Raw genomic sequence first — 22934 nt, 5'->3', positions numbered from 1 at the left:
TACACTCAGTGGTCACTTAATTGGGTACACCTTTACACCTGCACAGTAATGTAAGTATCTAATCAGCCAATCATGTGGTAGCAACTCAATGCATAAAAGCATGTAGACATGGTCAAGAGTTGTTGTTTGGCCTGAAGATGTTGTTCAAACACCAGACTGGGGAAGAAGCATGATCTAAGCCACTTTGACTGTGGAATGATTGTTGGTGCTAGATGGGGTGGTTTGAGTATCTCAGAAACTGCTGGTCTCCCGGGAGTTTCATGCACAACAGTCAACAGAGTTTACAGAGAATGGTGCGATGGTGCGAGAAACAAAAAAAAAATCCCGTGCACGGTAGTTCTGTGGGTGAAAAAGCTTTCTTAATCAGAGAGGTCTAAAGAGAATGACCAGACTAGTTCAAGCTGACAGGAACGTGACAGTAATTTAATTAACCATGTGTTACAGCAGTGCTGTATCGAAGAGCATCTCTGAATACACTATACATCGAACCTTGAAGTGGATGGGCTACAGCAGCAGAAGACCACGAATGTACACTCAGTGGCCTCTTTATTAGATACAGTCTCCTGAGTGTAATTTAGGAGAATCTCATATGTAGTCCTTAAAGTCAAAAGTGTGACAGGCAGGGATTGTTAAATTAATATAATGTCCTTTTTTTCTATTGGTTAGGAGATTTTGAATGTTCTTTTGAATAGAGATTGAATTATTCAGCTTAATATAGAATAAATTTTATCCAATTTTATCCATGAAACTAATCTCTAGATTGATCTATATCCATTGTCTAATGATCAAGCATTTTACTAACAATGCAAGCCAGAACCTTTCAATATCAGAGTTCTGAAGTCCAAGTAAATTACTACAAAGTACTTCAGAATTTTGGGGAATTTTGCTTTTTAGGAGTTTGCCTATATGAACTGAATTTCTCTATATGTTGTAATATTGTTTTCATTTAACAAGAAAATCTAGAAATTACCAATTAACCTGTCAATGGATAAATCACTATCACTTCTGTAAAGCTTTTCATGTACCCTTTATTCTAAAACAGAATTGAATTGAATTAAATTGACTTTATTACTTACACCCTTCATATACATGAGGAGCAAAAATCTTTACATTACATCTCTGTCTAAATGTGTAATGTGCAATTTATAGTAATTTATAATAAATATTATGTACAACAGTATAGTCAATATAACATAGAAATACAGTTGCACCAGCATGAATTAAGCAGTCTGATGGCCTAGTGGAAGAAGTTGTCCCGGAGCCTGTTGGTCCTGGCTTTTATGCTGCTGTACTAGTTCCCGGATGGTAGCAGCTGGAACAGTTTGTGGTTGGGGTGACTCACGTCTCCAATGATCCTTCGGGTTCTTTTTACACAACAGTCTTTGTAAATGTCCTGAATAGTGGGAAGTTCACATCTACAGATGCGCTGGGCTGTCCGCACCACTCTTTGCAGAGTCCTGCAATTGAGGGAGGTACAGTTCCCATACCAGGCAGCGATGCAGTCAGTCAAGATGCTCTCAATTGTGCCCCTGTAGAAAGTTCTTAGGATTTGGGAGCCCATACCAAACTTTTTCAATCGTCTGAGGTGAAAGAGGCGCCGTTGTGCCTTTTTCACCACACAGCCGGTATGTACAGACCATGTGAGATCCTCATTGATGTTTATGCCGAGGAACTTTAAACTGTTCACGCTCTCAACCCTAGATCCATTGATGTCAACAGGGGCTAGCTTGTCTCCATCCCTCCTGTAGTCCACAACCAGCTCCTTTGTTTTTGCAACATTGAGGGTGTTAATTATTTTCTATATACTTTAGGCATTACAAACGTCACTAATAATCACTTGTATGCTTCTATATTGCTGTCATTATTAGCTACAATACATATGTACAACTGATTTGTTTAAACAAGACAAATAGATTGCAATGCTGAAAATGCTGAAAGGCTTTACACTAGATCATAAGTGATTATTCGTAGATTGCTACCACATACTTCAGCAACCCAAGGGAAGCAATTAATTGCTTTAATCAGTTGAATACATTAAAAAGCCGAGGGCCTTAAGAAAAGGGGAAAAGGGAATGTAGCTGCAATCTGATTTTTTTTTTAGATTTGTATAGCTTGTGTTGCTGTTATGAGTCTAGAAACCTGAATTAGCATTGCAAGTGGCTCCTGTTAATATCCTTTAAAACTAAGAACGCAAACACTCTTTCACTGTTGTAGGAGATATACTCAAGCATGAAGCAGACAATTCTCATCAAATTAATTATTAACTTTTTTTTTGAGTTTTCTGAATTTAGGTTAACAGATGGATTTTCCCAACAGCATGCTGTACAACACTTGATATCACTCCCAGTTTAACTCCTTCCCTATCTCCCAGCAGCTTAACAAGCATCCTTTATCCCTTTCCTAGTTCTGATAGCAGATCTTTGACCTGAAATGCTAACTCTATTCCTCTTCCCACTGATTCAGCCTGTTGACCATTTTCTATTTTTATTTTGGATGTCCAGCATCTGCAGTATTTTTGATCTCCAATATTCTATTATTTTGTAAGTCAAGCTTTAAAGAAAACTATTAGGATGCCTTCCACAACCTACATTTTCCAGTTATTTTTGCTTTTGTTTTGTATTGCTTCAAGGCAGCAAAATGTGATTTAGAGGCGAAGAGTCAAATGTCTGCGTTTTTTTCAGTTGAGTAAAGGGACCTATTCTGTGATTCATCTTTCTTAACAGTGGAATTGACTTGGACTTATTGACATTCAAGCCAGCACTATTTTTGGCCTACTGTTCAGTTCTGCCTATAGTGATTTAGATGCCTTTTATCTTAAGATGGAAACAGTCTGTACCAGGTAATGTCATCAGCAAAGTGAAAAATGTCATTTTGATGCTATCAGACCATCTGTGACCAAAAGTGAAGCTGAGGCAAGCAAGTTTTCCTGGACAACTTTTATGTAAGTCTTATGGAAGGTGACTAATATTTATCTGTCTCCATCCCTTGCACTGACATTCTGAAGGAGTTGTGCATTTACTATAATGGCTCACCCAGGGTACCAAATACATTATATATTATTATTCAGATTCTTTTTGCAAGACATAAATTTTAAAATGCTGCATTCCTGTTAATAATTCAGATTCAGAAGTCATAAAAAACTGTGGATTTTGAAATCTTGTTGTGAAGAGGTATGACGTTTTTCATTCCCAATAATCCTCCATATTCAACTTCCAAATCTACATGTTCGGAAGATTTTCCTTTTCATGGCATGTTATACAATTGATTCCAGTTAATTGAGACACATTAGGACCAGTACATTTTGTCCCAATTTAGCAGCTGCCCCAATTAGCTGAAGTTTCATGGAAATAGTTAAAAAGGTATTAAAAAAAGATAAACTACCATTTAACTGAGTAAAAAATTATGTATTTAAATGAAGTACAGAACAAACGAGAACATTATCTATACTACTATAATATTATAAAACTGTATTAGTTAATAGTTCATTAAGTGTATGCTGCCACATTCTTTAGATTGACTGTAAATGAACAAAATCAGTGCCAACACCAAATGTAGATAATGCACTGCTGTATACAATGCTATGGATGATTGCATCCTCTAAGTTTTTATTTTTGTTGTAATCAAGATGATTGTTGATACTTTCAAATTTTTCATAGTTCATAACTTGTTGAAATAGTGAAAATCATTTCACTTTCACTCCCAGCCATTTCTGGTAACACCAATTGTTTTAATGCTTACTTCCTGCCAACTAACAGTAACAAAAATTGCTGTTTTTTGAACTCAAGCACGCACAACTGATGCTATTTAGAAACAGTTCACTAATCATGGTATAGAGTCTAATGGCCACACAACGTGTCTGACGCTAGTTAGAAAACGCTTGGCAACGGTCTCCTGCCCCAGTGAAGCGGTATGGTGTCCCAGATAAACAAAAGGAATCTCAACTGTTTTGTTCTTTAAGAATTGTTCCAGATAAGCCACTGCCCTAATTAACCGATGGCACAATTAACCGGAATCCACTGTATGTATTTTAGTTCCACTGTGTTCCTTTGTTTCAACAGTGCAACATTCAGTAACATTTACAGGTCAAAACTAAGAAATTAATAAGAATATAATTCAGTGGAAACACATGACAGAAAGTTCTGCAATGCTTAAAGATTAACTACATTGAAACTAATATTTGGTGCCCCACAGCAACATTAATTGTTGGCCTTTTTTAGTTGATAAAATGCCTCCAAATTAAATAGTTGCAGTGTTACTTTATATAAATGTTATCCCCACACCGGAAAATATACAAGGTTGAACACTCGCATATACCTTGAGATGGTGTGGAAGTTTAGGATTTACAGGTGCCAATAGGACATATTGATTTTTCATGGAGTTCAGTGAAGAACAATGAACTTTCACTGAATTCATAGTGCTAGGCTTGGAAATCTGCCTACTTGAGAAAGCCAGGAGACCCTTTTAATTAAAAAAAAAATTAACTGGAGAGAAACATAATTACATGCTAATTTCCTTTTCTTATTGAGTTTATTTAAATACATTTAATAGTTCCCTCATGGGATCACAGAAATAGCCTTTTTGGCCCAACTCATTCATGCTGACTGTATTGCCTGTCTCTGTTAATCCCACTTGGATAGGAAAGCCATAGAGAGGGAATCAGGCTATATTACGCCTATATCCCTCTATGTCTTTCCCATCTAAATACCTGTTCAAAATGCCTTTTAAATGTAATGGTATTTGTTTCTATCCTTTCCTCTGGCAGCTTGTTCCAGATACTCCTAACACTTTTGTTCTTTATTTAAATGTCACTTTTATGAATGAATATTATATTATAATTCACTTTTTATGTGAATGTTTACAAATGCAAAGGCTCCTAATAATTTGACAGTCTTAAGCTTGGGGCCAAGACTGAAGTGTTACTCAAAGCTTCTCTGGTGAGTAGACTCTGATTGAAAAGGCTCTTCACTTCATAAGGCCTTGTGTGCATCAAAGAGAGTGAACTGATTAGTTCAAGTGGCTTAATGATGAACTGAAAATCCAGACTCGTTTAAAGAAATCGGTGATTTTTTTTTTACACATTATCCATATCATTGTATTAGTATCATTATTTCAGAATTTTGAAACAACTAAAATGACCATAGTCAATAAACAATTGAGTTTGACAGCAAAAGAAACAAATGAGATACTACTGCTCTAAATCACCATTACTAAGGTAAAACAACTTTTCTTTTTCGATGTTATCTTTCAAATTGCTTTGTACAATTAATTGTGTATTAAGGCTACACAAGCATATTCTAGTTTACACAAACAAATGCATTTTTGAATAAAGCAGAATATGTATATGACAGGTTAAATGCTTTGTTAGTTTTATGATGTTACATTGCTTACATATTTTTTGAATATTCATTCAAATTTTACCACTTACTTGTATTTTTTGAAGGAGAGACCCATGTGTTGTTTCATTTGCTGAAGTCCATGATAGTCGGTGTAAATGATGTCAAAGGTCAATGGTCCAGTCAGGGGGCAACTTCCTCTCCCAGGAGGTACACCTAGGAAACTAATCAGCAAGAACAATAAATGCACAGAAAAGTATGTTAGCATATCTTTTACAAATCAGGCTTCTTCATCTTAACAAGATCCTTGAGTGGTAAGATATAAATTTAATTACTTTGAACCTAATTTAAGAATCTGAATACAAGGGAAATCACTATATTGTGCATTTAGCATAAGTGACTGCGGGCTGAATTTTTAGTCAGAGATTTCTGATTTCCAGGAAAAAAAAACATTTGTCTTTTTGTGTGTAATCTCTAAAACACAAACAGATTATGGCATTAAGTATCCGTTGCATGCTCTGGGCCTCATCTGCACAAAGCCCCAGGAGGAAGGTGATCAATAAATTATCCAAGGAGGGAACTTCTGAAGCCTCACCAATGAGAACGCAAGTTGTTACTCAACTGTTATTGATTATTCTTCAGAGACTTAGAGACAGCTAATCAAATAAAATGGATTAATCAATCATGATTCTTCATTGACATAAAACTCAACAGTCAGCATGTGTATACAGATGCAGCTAAAGATATTGCAGTGCTGAGTGTGTCTAGATATTGCAGGTACAGAGGCACTGGTTTCTCTCACACACTTCATTTACTGTGATATTTGCACTCAGTGGGAGTTGTATTTTATTTGCAATGTTATGAGGGACCTAGAATTTACTGTTGGGAATATACACATAGCTTGTATTGTCAAATAGAAGTGGCCACAATATATTTTTACTTTTACATTAGGTCATTTATTATCAACCAGCATACATGAGGCAGAGCTGTAAATGAATCAACACAGGGAACAAATAAATTGTAAAAGGTACACTGTGGAATTCAACAAAATAATTTACAGAACATGATGAAAATATAGAAAACTCACCTTTGCAAAAGTTCTATGTTAGACCATAAGATATAATAGCAGAATTAGGCCATTTGGCCCATTGGGTCTGTTCTGCCGTTTCATCATGGTTGATCCAATTTTCCTCAGCCCCAATCTCCTACCTTCTCCCCATATCCCTTCATGCCCAGACCAATCGAGAATCTATCAACCTCTGCTTTAAATATACAGTCGTTCCTCGGTATCCGCGGGGGATTAGTTCCAGGACTCCCCGCGGATACCAAAATCCGCGGATGCTCGATTTCCTTATATGAAATGGCATAGTATTTGCATATAACCTACGCACATCCTCCCGTATACTTTAAATCGTCTCTAGATTACTTATAATACCTAATACAATGTAAATGCTATGTAAATAGTTGTTATACTGTATTGTTTAGGGAATAATGACAAGAAAAAAAGTCTGTACACGTTGAGTACAGACGCAACCATTGTAGCTCTTCTAAGAACGCTGATGCTGCCTCGGCATCAGCCGATGCCGATTCTCCCGTGATCTTTAAGTTCTTGAGGCTGTAGCGCTTTACATCGCTAGCCAGCCATCCCTTACTAGCCTTAAACTCCTTCCTCTCACTCACAACACAAGTAGCGAACGAACGAGACACGAGGTGAACAATGCTTAAACAACAAATGCTGGAGAGAGACTGAGGATCTGTGAAATGGCGGGAGGCTACAGCAGGATATGCCTACACATCACTTCATTCACGTGGATTCAGTGTAGTGCTCGGTGCGCGGCAAATTCAAGTTTTGCTTTTTGGAACTTTCTGGAATTCTTTTTTTCGAATATTTTCAACCTGCAGTTGGTTGAGTCTGCGGATGTGGAACCCATGGATATGGAAGGCTGACTGTACACAAAGAATTGGCCTACAGAGCTGCCTGAGGCAAAGAATTTCACAGATTCACCACTCTCTGGCTAAAGAGATTCCTCTTCAGCTCCCTTTCAATTCTGAGGCTGTGTCCTCTGGACTTAGACACTCCCACCATAGGAACTATCCTCTCCACATCCACTCTATCAAGGCCTTTCACTATTCTTCTGAATTCCAGTGAATACAGGCCCAGTGCCATTAAATGCTCTTCATATGACAAGCCATTTAATGCTGGAATCATTTTTGTAAACCACCTTTGAATCCTTTCCAGTTTCAGCACATCCTTTCTAAGGTAAGGGGCCCAAAACTGCTCACAATACCCCAAGTGAGGCCTCATCAGTAAAGTCTCAACATTATATCCTTGCTTTTATATTATAGTCCTCTTGAAATGAATGCTAACATTGCATTCGTCTTCCTCACCACAGGCTCAACCTGCAGATTAACCTTTAGGGAATCCTGCTCAAGGACTCCCATGTCCCTTTGCATCTCAGTTTTTTTGTATTTTCTCTCCATTTAGGAAATAGTTAACCCTTTCACTTCCTCTACCAAAGTGTATGACCATACACTTCCCAACACTGCATTCCATCTTCCACTTCTTTGCCCATTCTCCTAATCTGTCTGAAACCTTCTTTAGACTCTCTACTTCCTCAAGACTACCTGTCCCTCCACCTATCTTCATATTGGCTGCAAACAAAGCCATCAATTCCATCATCCAAGTCATTGACATATAACCTAAAAAGATTCATTCCCGAAACAGCCCCTGTGGATTGCCACTAGTCATCAGCAGCCAAGCAGAAAAGGCTTCCTTTATTCCCACCCTTTGCCTCCTGCCAATCAGCCACTGCTTCATCCATGCTTCTTTCCTGTAATACCATGGGCTCGCAGCTTGTTAAGGAGTCTCGTGTCTCATGTGTGATAATTTGTCAATTTCTTCTGAAAATCCAAGTGCACGGCATCAGCTGATTCGCCTTTGTCTACCCTGCTTGCTATTTCTTCAAAAATTCCAATAGATTTGTCAGGTAAGATTTTCCCCTGAGGAAACCATGCTGTCTGTAGCCAATTTTACTATGTGCCTCCAAGTACCCTGAGACCTCATCCTTAATAATTAACTCTAACATCTTCCCAAACACTATATTAATTTATCTAGAATTGTGAGGACTGGTGTCAAGGCTACATTTATTTCCATGGTTACTCTGAGAGGCGGTGAGTAACCTTGTGGTGCCATAGCACCACCTCTGAGACATCGAAGACACAGCTAATACTCATCCATAATACACTTTGTGACTGCCATCAAATGTTGGTCAGACTGACTGAGATTTCCTTCTACAAAGTGCATGAGAGCTTTTAAAACAACCCATGAACATCATGCTACCAATAAGAAGAGTGGATCAAATCACTTTCCTGACTCAAAACCACTAAATAAGATATTTCAATGAGCTGTAAGCTAATATTTCCTAATTCCCAGTCTTACAGTATGATTCTGGTATTGTAAGAAGTTCCAACATATTACATATTTATTTTATTCTGTGATATAATTTGAACAATAAATTGACAGAATATAACTTAATTAAATTAAAGTATAAGCAAAATATGCATATTGTAAAGTCCGTACGAACCAGAAGTTTGGTACAATTGTGGAATTTAAATGAATCAAGACTCCTACAATTTAATCTCATTATTAAAGCTCTAATTGAATTAAAATTTTAAAATTGAACAACATTTTGGAGAGAAGAGGTAAGATAATTTCTCAAATGAGACTCTTAATTGTTTTTAAAAAAACTTTCGAGGATTTCAACTATGGCCAGGAAAACTTCTGTTTTCAGTTCCAGTTTATCTTAGTTTAGCTCACCTTGGACAAGTGGAAAGGGTGCTATTTACCCCATGATATCCGTAATATAACCATCATTGAGGCCAGAGTCTTATTATAATTGGCAAATAATAAGTGGTACTGACAGTTGAATGAAATATTTGTGCACAGAGGGGAACTGGTTAGATTTTTTTTGGTTATGATACTGTGGTTAATGGAAATAAAATGACATCAGAATCTAGATTAGATTTATTATCACTGTATTATATTCTCTGAAGTTTGTTCCTTAGTGACAGCAGTACAGTGCAAAGGCATAAAATTACTACAGATTACAAAACAAATAAATAATGCAAAAGCAACAATAATAAGGTAGCATTCATAAACTGTTCAGAAACTGATAGTGGAGGGGAAGAAGCTGTTTCTGAATCATAGACTATGGGTCTTCAGGCTGCTGTACCTCCTCCCTGATAGTAATGATCAGAAGAGGGCATGTCCCGGATGGTGAGGTCTCTGAATGATGGATGATGTCTCCTTGAGGTACTGTTGTCATAACCATGTATTTGGCAGCGCAGTAGATACGGCAATTGGACTCGTGAATATGCACATGTCAGTGAATTATTATTTCATTGTGATAGTATTTAACTCCATTCATTCCGTCATAGTATTTGTCGAGGCTTGGACACAACAATGCTTCGTTGCCTGCTTGCATTCCGCATTGCCTGAGAAATTGGCCTGTCGAGTCAATTGACTCTGAAGACTAGCGGTAGACGTTTTATTCTTAGTTGTTCTTTTCAGCCGCAGTGTAGGCTTCATTTTCCATTTGACGGTTTTAGTTAACAGCCCTGTTTGGCCTAGCGTTTATTATTTTCTTTTCCCTTTTAACACTGTTCGCATAAAGTCTGTGAACTATTGACCTGCTTCAGAGTCTCTCACTCCACACCTGGGCCATATCTGAACCATGGTGACATCTGTCTCTTGAAGATGTTGGGGAAGGTTGTGTCATGATGGAATTGACTGGGTCTACAAACTTCTGCAGCTTCTTGTCTCATCTTGTGCTTTGGAGCCTCCATAAAGACTATGATGCATCAGTCAGAATGGTCTCCATTATACATCTGGAGCAATTTCAAAAGCCTTCTCAAACTCCTCAAGCTCTTGAGAAGGCATACCTTCTTTGTGATTGTGTCAACATGATGGCAAGAGCTCTGCACATGGCTGCAAGGAAGTGCAGATAGCTGTGGACACAAGTCGGCATATCACAGGAATCAAACTCCCCTCTATGGACGCTGTCTATAGTTCTCGCTGTCTCAGTAAAGCAGCCAGAATAATCATCCAGACATTCTCTCTTCTCACTCCCATCAGGCAGAAAATACTTCAAGCACTTACCACCAGGCTCAAGGACAGATTCAGTCCCTCTATTATAAGACACTTGAATGGACCTCTTGTACGTTAAATTGGACTCTTGACCTCACAATCTACTTCATTATGGTCTTGCACTTTATCATTTATCTGCTCTGCACTTTTTCAGTAGCTTGTACACTTTATTCTGCATCGTTATTGTTTTTCCTCTTCTACCTCAATACACTAAATGTGTTATAATTTGATCTGTGCAAACAGTATGCAAGACAGCCTTTTCACTGTATCTTGGTTCATAGGACAATAATAACCCAAGAACAATACTAATGTGTTGAGCCCAGGAGAAATCCCCAGGGAAGTTGATACCTAGGAACCAAAAGACATAAAACAAATGGTGAAAAAAAACTTCTAAAATGTTTTCAAAATAATCATTCCCAAATTGCTATAATCTTGTCCTCCAGAAGTCTGGAGCAGCCATTGTGAAAGTGACCATTCTTGGGCACCAAGCCACATAAAACAGTTCAGAGCTAGTGCTCTTTGATTCACATTACTGTAAATCTATTGCCATCCCTTTGTCATCACTCTATTGCCTCTTGGCTAAATAACCTTTTCTGAATACAATTTTCATGAAGGAAATTCTGAAGACCTAGTTGATTGAGGGATAATTAATAAGGTGGATATATAAATTTAGTATTTTTAATCAAAAGCTTTGTAGGGATTTGAATACAACTGAACTTAAACGATCCTGAGCAACTTGGTTACGTGTATCAATTTGTAACGACGTCTGAGAAAATAAATTAGAATTTCATTTGGTTTTTTTCTTCAATATACATATAGTAGACAAAGAATTTTTCCCAATAATGACCCCTCATCTTTGTGCTCCATAGCACCCTCATATCCAGTAGATATAACTAACAGTACTGTCAAGATCACTGACAGTGGCACATCACCATCTGGTGGCTTGCATTAAAATGAATGGTATTTCCCACATTTTGAATAATTATTCAGCTCTGCAGCTGTGTCTATGGAAACAAACCTTATGCAATGTCATGCAGTGATCTTATGGTGCCCAATATTCGTATTAATACATTAATTTAATTTAGGTAGATACATTTGTTTTTTCTATTATTTCACTGGACAGTCACAAAGAGTGCAGTACCAGGATACTAAAAGGATCTTCAGTTGTAATCTAAATATATTGAAAGAAGGTTTTAATTTTATGAATTTATTCTATGGCTATAAGCCAATTGTATTCATTCTCCTAGCAGATGGGAGCTGTGTTGCCTTTTTATCTCTTCCCTGCATTGTGGCCAATTTTCTCCTTCCTTCTGTTCCTTCTGTGAAAATGTGGTCGTGTTTCTGGCATATGTTTTCATGGATTGTGATACCCTCCACCATTTTATTAGCCTGGCCATTTTACCTTCAAGTGTCTTTATAATAACTGTTGGCAGACTCTCGACCACAATTACATCATAGATGTTATAAACCTATTCACACTGAAGGTGCTCATATTGACAGCAGCAATAAATAGTAAGAACACAGACTAATCTTTTCCTCATTATTTCAAAATTTCTGAGGCCACTTTTTTATTTTAACTTCATCCTTTTAGGTTATTATCATGCAGCTAATTTTGCAGGTATTGGAAATTCCGAGTGAGGAAATTTGCTAGCCTTCCCTTTTATGGCCAATGGCTAATGTGCGTAAAGTATGGAAAACAGATTCTCAGTTCTCTTTTGCTGACAAATCTAAGTTGGGAGTGAGCTAAATTATAGCATTTAAATATCTAATTATAGAAGCAACCATAGGATGTATAGAGGTGCATCAAAAGGAAATATGAAAAAGAACTTAAATACAGTAGTAAAAATAACAGAAAATATTGTTGGAAACCAATTAGGGTAAGGAGAGTAGCAAGAAGAAAAAAGGTAAAAATAAAATTTTAAAATTAAAGCTTAATCAATGAACAATATTATGGTTACTGTAAAACATAGTTCTAGGAATCCAGAGGACACTTGGATAACACCACTATCTACAAAAGCAAGGAGTACATATACTGACAATTCAAATTTCAAAGACTAGACCATGGCTTTCCAGGAAAACGCTAAATTTATTTGGGCTTACAAATCAGTAGGGCCATCCTCTGTTCTTAAAAAAAGTGGAAAACTGCAACAATTTTTCACCTACATGAAAATCTTGATGATAGTTAGACTGTCATGTGCTCTATGTTATTGGAAAATGTAACAGAGAGGCCTGCTCAAGAGGCAGAGAAGTAAAATCTTCATTCCTGATTTCTCAATCCCCCAGTGGCAGATCTGTGCAGACTCAACCTATCTATCCTACCATTTTAAAATTTAAAGTAGTTCTAAAGAATTAAATTGCATTGTCAGCAGCTGCTACAGCACAATAAATCCCTGTGGTAATCACAACTTCATATAAAGGAGTTTTCAAGACTCATTGTCCATGACTTTCCTAGGAATTGAATCTTAAAGCTATAAATCTCCACTGAGTCAGTAACTGCCTTTAAAACTGACATGTGAACTTATGGTCAACTGTTCTACTGCTCAGTCTCAGCATGGAGGAAGAATACTAATAAACGGTTAGCTTTCTCTAGAAGGATTTTCAATTAATCTGTTCCCACTTGAAACGGTAAAAGAACATAACATCAACTAGTAACTAGATAAGGAGGGTGAAAACAATCTCCTGCTGCCCTAAACTTCTAGATTTGCCATTATACCTTCATAATGATAAACAAGTTCGTTGATTGAAATTCGATATTTGGATCAGAAGGATGTAGAATTAATGATCGGCATTTTCTCTTTAATTAAAAAATTATTGTGCATTTTCAATTTTAAATAAGAGTGCACACAATCATTTCTGTAATCCTTTTCATACATTTTAGTGGTCACATTGTGAATTGTAAATGATATCTCTTCTTTTGGGGTGATCTTAACTTAGAAATTAGGTGGTGTGATGATGTTCAATACTTACTATATTCATTTAGTGTTATTTGGTCCAATATTTAAAAATGATATTAATCTACATTATTGAAATAGATTAATGATGTATCCTTTATTAGTCTGTATAATCTTGCCTTGTATTTTAACTTTGGAGTTGAGGGATTGTTCTGGTAAAGGTATCACATTATCACCTCAGAGATCTAATACCTTCTACAGATGTAGTTTCCGAGCTGCTCCCAGTACACCACGTGTTCTGCTCTAGTACATGCAAATTACATTTTATCCATCAAGAATATGAAGATGAATATTCTACTAGTATTTATTTTTGGTACTTGGCCATGATAGTCTAATTTTCTATTTTGAAAAGAGAACACAGAATAGTACAGGCCTTTGGTTGATGAATTCATGATGCTGTGCTGACCTTTTAATATACTCCAAGATCAATCTAACCCTTCCCTCCAAAGTGTATCACTTCACACTTCTCCAGATTGAACTCCTTCTGCCACTTCTCGGGCGAGCTCTGCGTCATATCAATGTCCTGCTGTAACCTACAGCAATCTTCTGCACTATCCACCACACTACCAATTTTTGTGTCATCTGCACACCTACTAACCCACCCTTCCACTTCCTCATCCAAGTCATTTATGAATATTACAAAGAGCAGGAGTCACAGAACAGATCCCTGCAGAAGACCACTGATCACCGACCTCCAGGCAGAATGTGCTCCACCTACTACCACCTTCAGCCTGCTGTGGGCAAACCAATTCTGAATCCATGCAGCCAAGTTTCTCTGGATCCCATGCCTCCTCACTTTTTGATGAGCTTACCATGGAGACACTTGTCGAACTCCTCGCTAAAATCCATCTATTTCTGCTCTACCTTCATCAATCTGTTTTGTCACTTTCTCAAAAACGTCAATCAGGTTTGTGAGGAACAATCTGCCCCTTAATCAGGCTATGCTTCTCTAAATGCTCATAAATCCTATCTCTAAGAACCTTCTCCAATAGTTTTCCCATCTCTGATGTAAGACTTACTGGTCTATAATTTGCAGGATTATCCTTATTACCTTTCTCAAAGGAATAACATTTACCACCCTCCAAATTTCTGGTACTTCTGTGGTCAGTGAGAATGCAAAGATCATCGCCAATGGTGCAGCAATCTCTTTCCTTCTTCCCATCGCAATCTTGGGTATATCCCAACTGGCCCTGGAGACTTTTTTATCCAAGTGTTTTTCAAAAGTTCCAGCGTATCCTCTTTCATAACCCTGACATGTTCGAGCACATCAGTCTGTTCTACATTGAATACTGAATACTGAAACAAAGTATTTATGTAGACCTTAATTCAATTTGTCTGTGGCAATTAGATATGACATACATTGAAACTAAATTATTACCAAAGCTATGCCAAGCAGAATCCTGTATCAAAACATGAAAGAGATGAACGAATGATATTTTTGATGCATATATTCTTAAATGATAATATTCTGTAGCTATTTGGATCAATACAATGCTAATATATTATTCATGCAGAAATAGTCAAGCAAAATGCACCATAATTTACCTTGTGTTAACATGAGATTGTCAATCAGAGGCATATGTTGAGTTAGTTAAATCTATGGCAGTTATAAATAAAATCTATGGTACTACCTTTCACAACTTAAACCGGTCATTGGATTTCATCAATTAGCTTGTGAAATCCTTCATACTTAACCTGTCATACCTGCTTTATGTCCATATGGTTCTTTGGTTTTATTGTCCTTTTGTCTATTGAATTTACATTTCCGTTGTATTTGCAAAATCATTAGAAATGTTTAATATGTCAATGTGTATTGCAATTTATAGTAAATATGAATATGCATAAAAATATAAGAACTGTGGTGAAAGAGGAAGATTTGTTGTCTTCAATCTTATTTACTCCTTGGATATGGACGTCATTAGCAGTTCAGCATTTAGTATCATTCCTTGGTGTTCATGGGGATGGGGGGGAAGGTGAAATCTCATTTCTTTTCACTTAAGTTACAGTTTTATCAGCTCTAAGTACATTCTACCTTCAGCAGAAGCAATAACCAGATCTGATTAATATTAATAAATATTTACAAGTGAGAAATTGAGAAGAATTTCAACCTGATTCTTCAAACGTACTGTATATATGTTCATTTGTTCACTCTGGAATTAAAATTGATTTTTATAGCACAGAAATAATAATGAATCTGCAGAAAACTGAAGTCTACAAACACTCCTTCGTAAATTTTAAATACTGCTGAGAATGAACACAAGATCTCATGGAAGAACATCAGATCAGAATTGTTTTTACTCTGAGCAGTTACTTTTGGCATCAAAATGAGAAATCATCAAAATGAAACCATTAGTAGTTTTAAATACTCTACTGAGAACCATTTGTGGTACTCTAAGTCAGGGGTCCCCAACCTTTTTTGCACCGTGGACCGGTTTAATATTGACAATATTGTGCGGACTGGCTGACCCGGGGGGGGGTGGTGTTCAGGTAGGGTTAAACTCACCTCAACATGTCTTTTACAGTTAGGGTTGCCAACTTTCTCACTCCCAAATAAGGGACAAAAGTAGCAGTCAAATCCCTGGACACTTTACCCCAAGAAAGACTACCATGACCATGAAGCCTTGCGCGGGCACCTGTGCACATGCGATGTCTGCATGCGCGTGCGTGCCAATTTTTTCCCCCACAAATCGGGTTTGCCTTCATCTTCCTGACTATACTGTACATACATTATTTCTACTTTATATAGGCTGTGTATTTATCATAACATGCCAGCTTTTACTATATGTTAGTGTTATTTATTTTTGGTTTTATTTGTTACTTGGTATGATTTGTTAGGTTATTTTTTGGGTCTGGGAACTCTCAAAAATTTTCCCATATAAATTAATGGTAATTGCTTCTTCGCTTCACGCCATTTTGGCACGAAAGGTTTCATAGGAATGCTCTACCTTAGTGGGGGAAATACTGGACAAACCAATTTAGCACAATATACGGGATGTCCCGGCAAATACGGGACAGTTGGCAACCCTAAGTTCAAGGTCAACAGTGCGTGACAGGGAATGAAGAAAGGTGCAGCTGACTCATAGCGTGTCCTCGCGGCCTGGTAGCACATGCTTTGCGGCCTGTCGGTTGGGGACCACTGCTCTAAGATAATACATGGTACTCTTTACCAATAAACATTACAATTAATCCTTTAAAGTAGTGGTTAACAGAAAGTAACTATTGATTTACTTCCATTTAAGAATCTATGTGATTTGAAGGTGGCAGAAATATTTTAAACCTGATTAATGTATAACAGTATATTATTCATTTTGAACATTTGGTTAGTTACCATTCGTCTGTCTCAAAGGACAATGGGTGATGATTATCACCAATCACAACCCTGAGTGGAAGATATGGAGATCCTGAGATGCCCAATCGTCAAGATCCCCCTCTCCTACCTCTCCGGAGGAAAGCTTATGAAGCAATACGTTTGGCACCAGCTTGGCTGCAGGAGCTGCCAGAAGGATGTTCGGTGGCATTCAGCCACCTCAGGGGCTCCTCTCTGGATTTGTTGTCTGGGTTTACTCCCATTCCTTTGTCTCTCCCTAGGCTGCCCACAAGGCAGTGGGGCTATTTACCCGTACCTGGGAATCCAGGGCATGTCCACACACCGGCTGGCCTGCGTGCTACATGTGCAGGGGCCAGACCCCCTCCCTGTCGTCTGAACATTTACTGACTGGCAGAATGAGGAAATATGGAAATGATGAGAAGAATTATTTACACTGGCAGCTTCCTGTCGACAGCAGCTGTTAACTCCTCAGGAAGTTTGTAAATAAGGCTCCTCCAAGTTCTGTGAGCCTTTCTGCTCTGGACATGGCAGTTAAGGAAGTCTTACTTGGAAAATTAGGTTTCCTAACTCAACATTTTCAGGAACAACTGTGCAATCTGTGATCGTTCATTCCGAATAAAATTTGATCTTATCTGTCCTAAAGAAGAACAAAAGATGCCTTTTGATAGCATCTTTGACACCAAAGGACATATGATGATCTGAGATACATTTACTTTTATTATTGCTAATTGTTTTGTAAGTGTTCAATGTTACTGTATTTACTGAGCACACTGAGCATCAATAAGTTATGTCCCATACACGTAGATTTTGAAACCACTTTTTAACAAGATGTAATAAAATATAAGCATCCTTCTCAATTGCAGGAAAAACACTGAAAAACAAAAATATAGAAAGGAGATCAGGAACGTGAAGAAGGAATACAGAGGAAGCCTGGGAGATGATATAGAGTATACGGAAAGAGGAAGAGGCTCTTGGAATGCATATGAGGAGAAAATCAAGACCACTTAAAATAGATGGAGTTACATTTGAGATTGAAGGAAAAGTGAATATGTCTAACTAGCATTTAGTCTTGTTTTCTATGGAGAAAGACGGAAACAAGAAAATAGGACCTTTGTAAACTGTGGAAGAAACAGAGCAACAAAATAATAATGGAAAGTTTACAAAAGCTACCAGATAGAGTGACTGGAATGTGAAGATGTATAGCTGAGGCAACACATCTTTGAAAAAAACAGTAAGTCAGCAAAGGCTGTCAATCACATCACAGCTTTGGGTAGTCATTCCCCCAATCTTTCTCATCTAGGAGGAAGTACGAAAATATGCAGTGGACTTGAAAAAGACATGTTACATTAAAAACTATTATCTTCAGGCATAAGATCATATTAATAAAAACTGTAGTGAATATTTTATATATGGATCTTCCAAAAATGTATAGAGCCACAAGAAAGCAAATGCACAGAAAGGAGATTTTACAGATACATTGGTGTGAAATAGATTGATATACAAAGAAATAAACTGTAATTTATAATGACAATGAAAGTTTGGAATTATGACAAGATAATTGAAAATTTGATTTATTGCCTTGGACAGGAGTAGGGAATGTAAAGGGTGGGCCTTTTAACCCTCCAAAGCCATATTATTTAGGCTTTAAGTCAGTAACTAATGAGTAAATAGTAACAAGATATTTCTACTGGTAACTCCACAACAAGGAAGGGGAGGAACAAGTAATCACAAAGGGCAAAATTGAAAATTATAAAATTAGAGTATTTACGCAACATAGAAGGTAGTCCCTTTAAGACCATAAGAGATAGGACCCCATTTGGCCCATCGTGTGTGCTATGCTATTCAATCTTGGCTGTTTTATTTTCCCTCTCAATCCCATTTTTCTGCCTTCTCCCCATAACCTTTGACACACTGACTAATCAAGAGCCTATCAAACTCTGCTTTAAACATACCCAATGACTTGACCTCCACAGCCGCCTGTGGTAATGAATTCCATCACTATCATCTTGCTTAGCAATCAGAGTTGCTTGGACTTTCTGAAATAATCACTTCACGAGGTTTTAAAATGTTCATTTCAAGTACTTTACCATGGCTCTTGAAATGGAATTTATCCATTTTAAAGAAGAATTGGTTAAGTGTTTGAAGCAATATATGATTTAGAAAAAGGGCAGAAAATTGGAATTAAAGCGAACAGCTCCATCTGAAGAACTGGCAATGACATGTATCATTGAACTGAATTATCATCTATATATTGGTTTCTATAATGAGAAGGTTGGTGAGAAGCATTTAAACAAATTCATTTCTATGTATGCATAAAGAAGCTAATGAACCAAGGATATGGGCGGGAAGTAATTTTTTTATATATTCCATCGGCATAAAGATTCCTGGGAAAATCAATACCTATATGGTTGAAAAACAATGGAGTTGAAAAGGAAAACAGAATAAGCCATTTTAGGCATTGTGCAGTCTTGTAACAATTTTGAATTTTAGAGTAATTTTGTAACTAGAGGCTATCTCCTGGCACTTGTATTTAAAATCTTAATTAAAGAAGCACCATTTTGGATATCATACTCATCTTCATACATCTTGCTTCAAACACGCTTCCATTTTGCATCCAATGAAAATTTAAAGTAATTTATTAATCATGAACTGGATTCCAATCACTGATTTGCATTGATGAATTGGTATATGGCACAAATATTTTTAAAAATTATTTTTGCCACATATTGGCTGGCTGAGTGGTGCATTCTTGTGCTCAGCATCAGTAAGACCAAGATTTGATTGGTGTCTTCAACGCACAGCAGTTATCATCAAGCGGTTAGTAGTGAAAAGGGTGAGCAGCTTCAAGTCTTGGCTGTCAACAACTCAGAAGATCTATCTTTGCACTGATGCAATTACAAAGAGGTAAGACAGGCAGCTATATTTCATTTGGAATTTGAGGAGATTTGGTATGTCGCCAAAGACTCTAACAAATTTCTACAAATGTACTGTGGAGAGCGTTCTCATCCAGTATGGAGCAACTGATCCACTGAAGATAGCTGCTGAGCTCAGCTAGCTCCATTAAGGCACTAGCCTCCTTACCATTGAGATGATCTTCAGCTTTGACCAGCAACCAATCGGGAGATCAGAAGCTTCAGAGGAGGGATTTTCACTCAGGTCCGCCATTCAAGTAGAAAAAGGCAGCAGCTCACGACAGATTTTTTGTGGAGCGTTGACCAGTGACCGACTGAGAGATCAGAAATTTGAGCGGAGGGAATTTCATTCAGGTCCATTGTCTGAGTAGAAGAAGGCAGCATTTCATAGCAGTTTTTTCTTGGAGCTTTGACCAGCGATCTAGCAGATCAGAAGCTTGAAAGGAGGGGATTTCATTCAGGTTTGTGAATGGAGTGGAAAAAGGCAGCAATTCGCGGCAGTGTTTTCGCAGCTCTGACCAGCAGCCAATTGGCATTTGGGATTGATTAGCAGGAACAGATTAAAAAAGGCAGGGGCATGGACAGTGTGATGATTTTGAGGCTTTAGCTCCTTAGCTCTTCGAGGCTTCAGTCAGCGAAAGCACAAAATATAAGGAAAAAACTGTAGGTAGACTTTTTTTCCCTCTTCCTTCTTCACATTTGCTCAGCTAGGACAGTAGAGATGCCAGGCAGGGTAGTTGAATGCTGCTGTTGAGGGACGCAGGAAGGCACGGAGTTCTCCAGTGTCCCTGATGACAACAACTGCAAGAAATGCATCCAGCTGCAGCTCCTAGCACTCCACATTAAAGAGTTGGAGCTGGAATTGGATGAAGTCCCATTCATTTGGGAGGCTGAATGGGAGACAGTCAGGACATATAGAGGGGTAGTTACACCCAAGGCGCAGGATACAGGAAACTAGGTGACAGTCAGGTAGGGGAAAAGTGGTTAAGGAGTCAGTGCAGAGTATCCCTGTGGCCACCCCCCTCAACAACAAGTATATCACTTTGGATACTGTTGGAAGGGAAATGACCCGCCAGAGGTCGCAGCGGTCAGGTCTCTGACACTAAGTCTAACTCTGTGACTCCGAAGGAAAGGGGTGAAAAGAGGCGCACTGTGGTTATAGGGGAGCTAGGGGCTAAGTTAAAGGGCATGACCTCATGACCTCCAGGGTTGTGATCTCAGTGTTGCTACCTGTGCCATGTGCTAAGGAGGCCAGGACAGGGAAGATCATACAGTTTAACACGTGACTAAGGAGTTGGTGTAGGAAGGATAGCATGAGATTTTTGGATCATTGGGCTCTCTTTCAGGGAAGGTGGGACCTGTACAGAAGGGATAGTTTGCACTGACCTAGAAGAAAACTAATATTTGAGCGAGAAGGTTTGCTAATGCTGCATGGTGGAGTTTAAATTAGAGTTGCAGGGGGATGGGAACCAGAGGGCCAGAACAGTTTGTGGAGAGGTTGTGGAGACAGATATTGGTAAGACTTCAGATGAAGTTAGGAATCAAAAGGTTAAACATGGTGCGACTAGTGTCCTGAGCTGCATATATTTCAATGCGAGAAGTATCATTAGAAAGGCAGATGATCTCAGGGCATGGAAGAACACCTGGAATTATAATATTGTAGCCATTAGTGAGAATTAGTTGCAGGAGGGGCAGGGGCTGGCAGTTCAATATTCTAGGCTTTTGTTGTTTTAAATATGACAGAGCGGGAGGGATTAAAGGAGGAAGGGTGGTTTTACTAGTCAGGGAAAATGTCACAGCAGTGCTCCATCAGGCCAGACTGGAGAACCCGTCTAGTGAGGTGTTATGGGTGGAACTGAGAAATAAGGAAGGTATAATCATGTTAATAGGGCTATATTACAGACCCACCCAACAGTCGGAGGGATTTAGAGGAACAAATTTGTAAAGAGATTGCAGACTGTTATAAGAAACATAAGGTAGTTATAATAGGTGATTTTTACTTTCCACATGTTGACTGCGAATCCCATATTGTAAAAGATCTAGATGGGATAGAGTTTTTCAGATGTGTTCCAGGAAGTTTGTTTCATCAGTACGTAGAAGACTCAATGAGAGAGAATGCGATACTGGATCTGCTATTAGGGAATGAGACAGGGCAGGTGACAGAAGTTTGTGTAGGGGAACGCTTTGCATCTAGTGCCACAATGCCATTCATTTCAAAGTAAATATGCAAAAAGATAGGTCTGGTCCATGAGTTGAAATTCTGAATTGGAATAAGGCCAGTTTTGATGGTGTCAGAAATGATCTCGCAGGAGTGTTTTGGGACCTTCTGGCAAAAGTGCACTTGGTAAATGGGAGGCCTTCAAAAGTAAAATTTTGAGAGTACAAAATTTTGGCTTGCCTGCAGAAGGCAGAGGGTCGTGGTGGAGGGAGTACATTCAGATTGGAGGGAGTACATTCAGTGGTGTCCCACAAGGATCTGTTCTGGGACCTCTACTTTTCGTGATTTTTATTAATGACCTGGATGTGGGGGTAGAAGGGTGAGTTGGCAAGTTTGCAGATGACACAAAGGTTGGTGGTGTTGTAGATAGTGTAGAGGATTGTCGAAGATTGCAGAGAGACATTGATAGGATGCAGAAGTGGGCTGAGAAGCGGCAGATGGAGTTAAACCCGGAGAAGTGTGAGGTGGTACACTTTGGAAGGACAAACTCCAAGGCAGAGTACAAAGTAAATGGCAGGATACTTGGTAGTGTGGAGGAGCAGAGGGATCTGGGGGTACATGTCCACAGATATCTGAAAGTTGCCTCACAGGTAGATAGGGTAGTTAAGAAAGCTTATGGGGTGTTAGCTTTCATAAGACGAGGGATAGAGTTTAAGAGTCGTGGGGGGTTATATGGGAGGCAGTGTTTGAGGGTCGGCACAACATTGTGGGCTGAAGGGCCTGTAATGTGCTGTACTGTTCTATGTTCTACAAAGCTTGTTTGTGCTTGTCAAAGGTAACAAGTGTAGGGATCCGTGGTTTTCTAGAGATATTGAGGCCCTGGCCCTGGTTAAGAGAAAAAATGAGGTGCATAGCAGGTATGGGCAGGTAGATACGAATAAGGGGCTCATGGAGAATACTTAAGAAAAAAATCAAGAGGACTAAAAGAAGGCATGAAGTTGCTCTAGTAGACAACATGAAGAAGAATCCTAAGGGATTCTACAAATAGGTTACCAGCAGGGATTGCAAGGGACGGAATGGTAATCCATATGTGGAGCCAAAATAGA

The 22934-nt window shown here is 38.3% G+C and overlaps 1 protein-coding gene across 4 annotated transcripts in view; it reads right to left on the bottom strand.

Annotated features, from left to right (window-relative positions):
* Window positions 1-22934, bottom strand: part of LOC134336513 (alpha-1,6-mannosylglycoprotein 6-beta-N-acetylglucosaminyltransferase B) — a 930404-nt gene that overhangs the window by 202630 nt on the left and 704840 nt on the right. For all 4 annotated transcript variants that reach the window (XM_063030783.1, XM_063030786.1, XM_063030785.1 and 1 more), the window contains one exon: window positions 5426-5557. In XM_063030783.1, the coding sequence (XP_062886853.1) occupies window positions 5426-5557 (132 nt within the window). The remainder of the gene's footprint in view (window positions 1-5425; window positions 5558-22934) is intronic.

Source organism: Mobula hypostoma, chromosome 22 (genome assembly GCF_963921235.1).
Source record: "Mobula hypostoma chromosome 22, sMobHyp1.1, whole genome shotgun sequence".
Classification (NCBI taxonomy): domain Eukaryota; kingdom Metazoa; phylum Chordata; class Chondrichthyes; order Myliobatiformes; family Myliobatidae; genus Mobula; species Mobula hypostoma.
The sequence above is the reverse complement of the archived record's forward strand: the minus strand, read 5'-3'. Positions and strand labels throughout refer to the sequence as shown.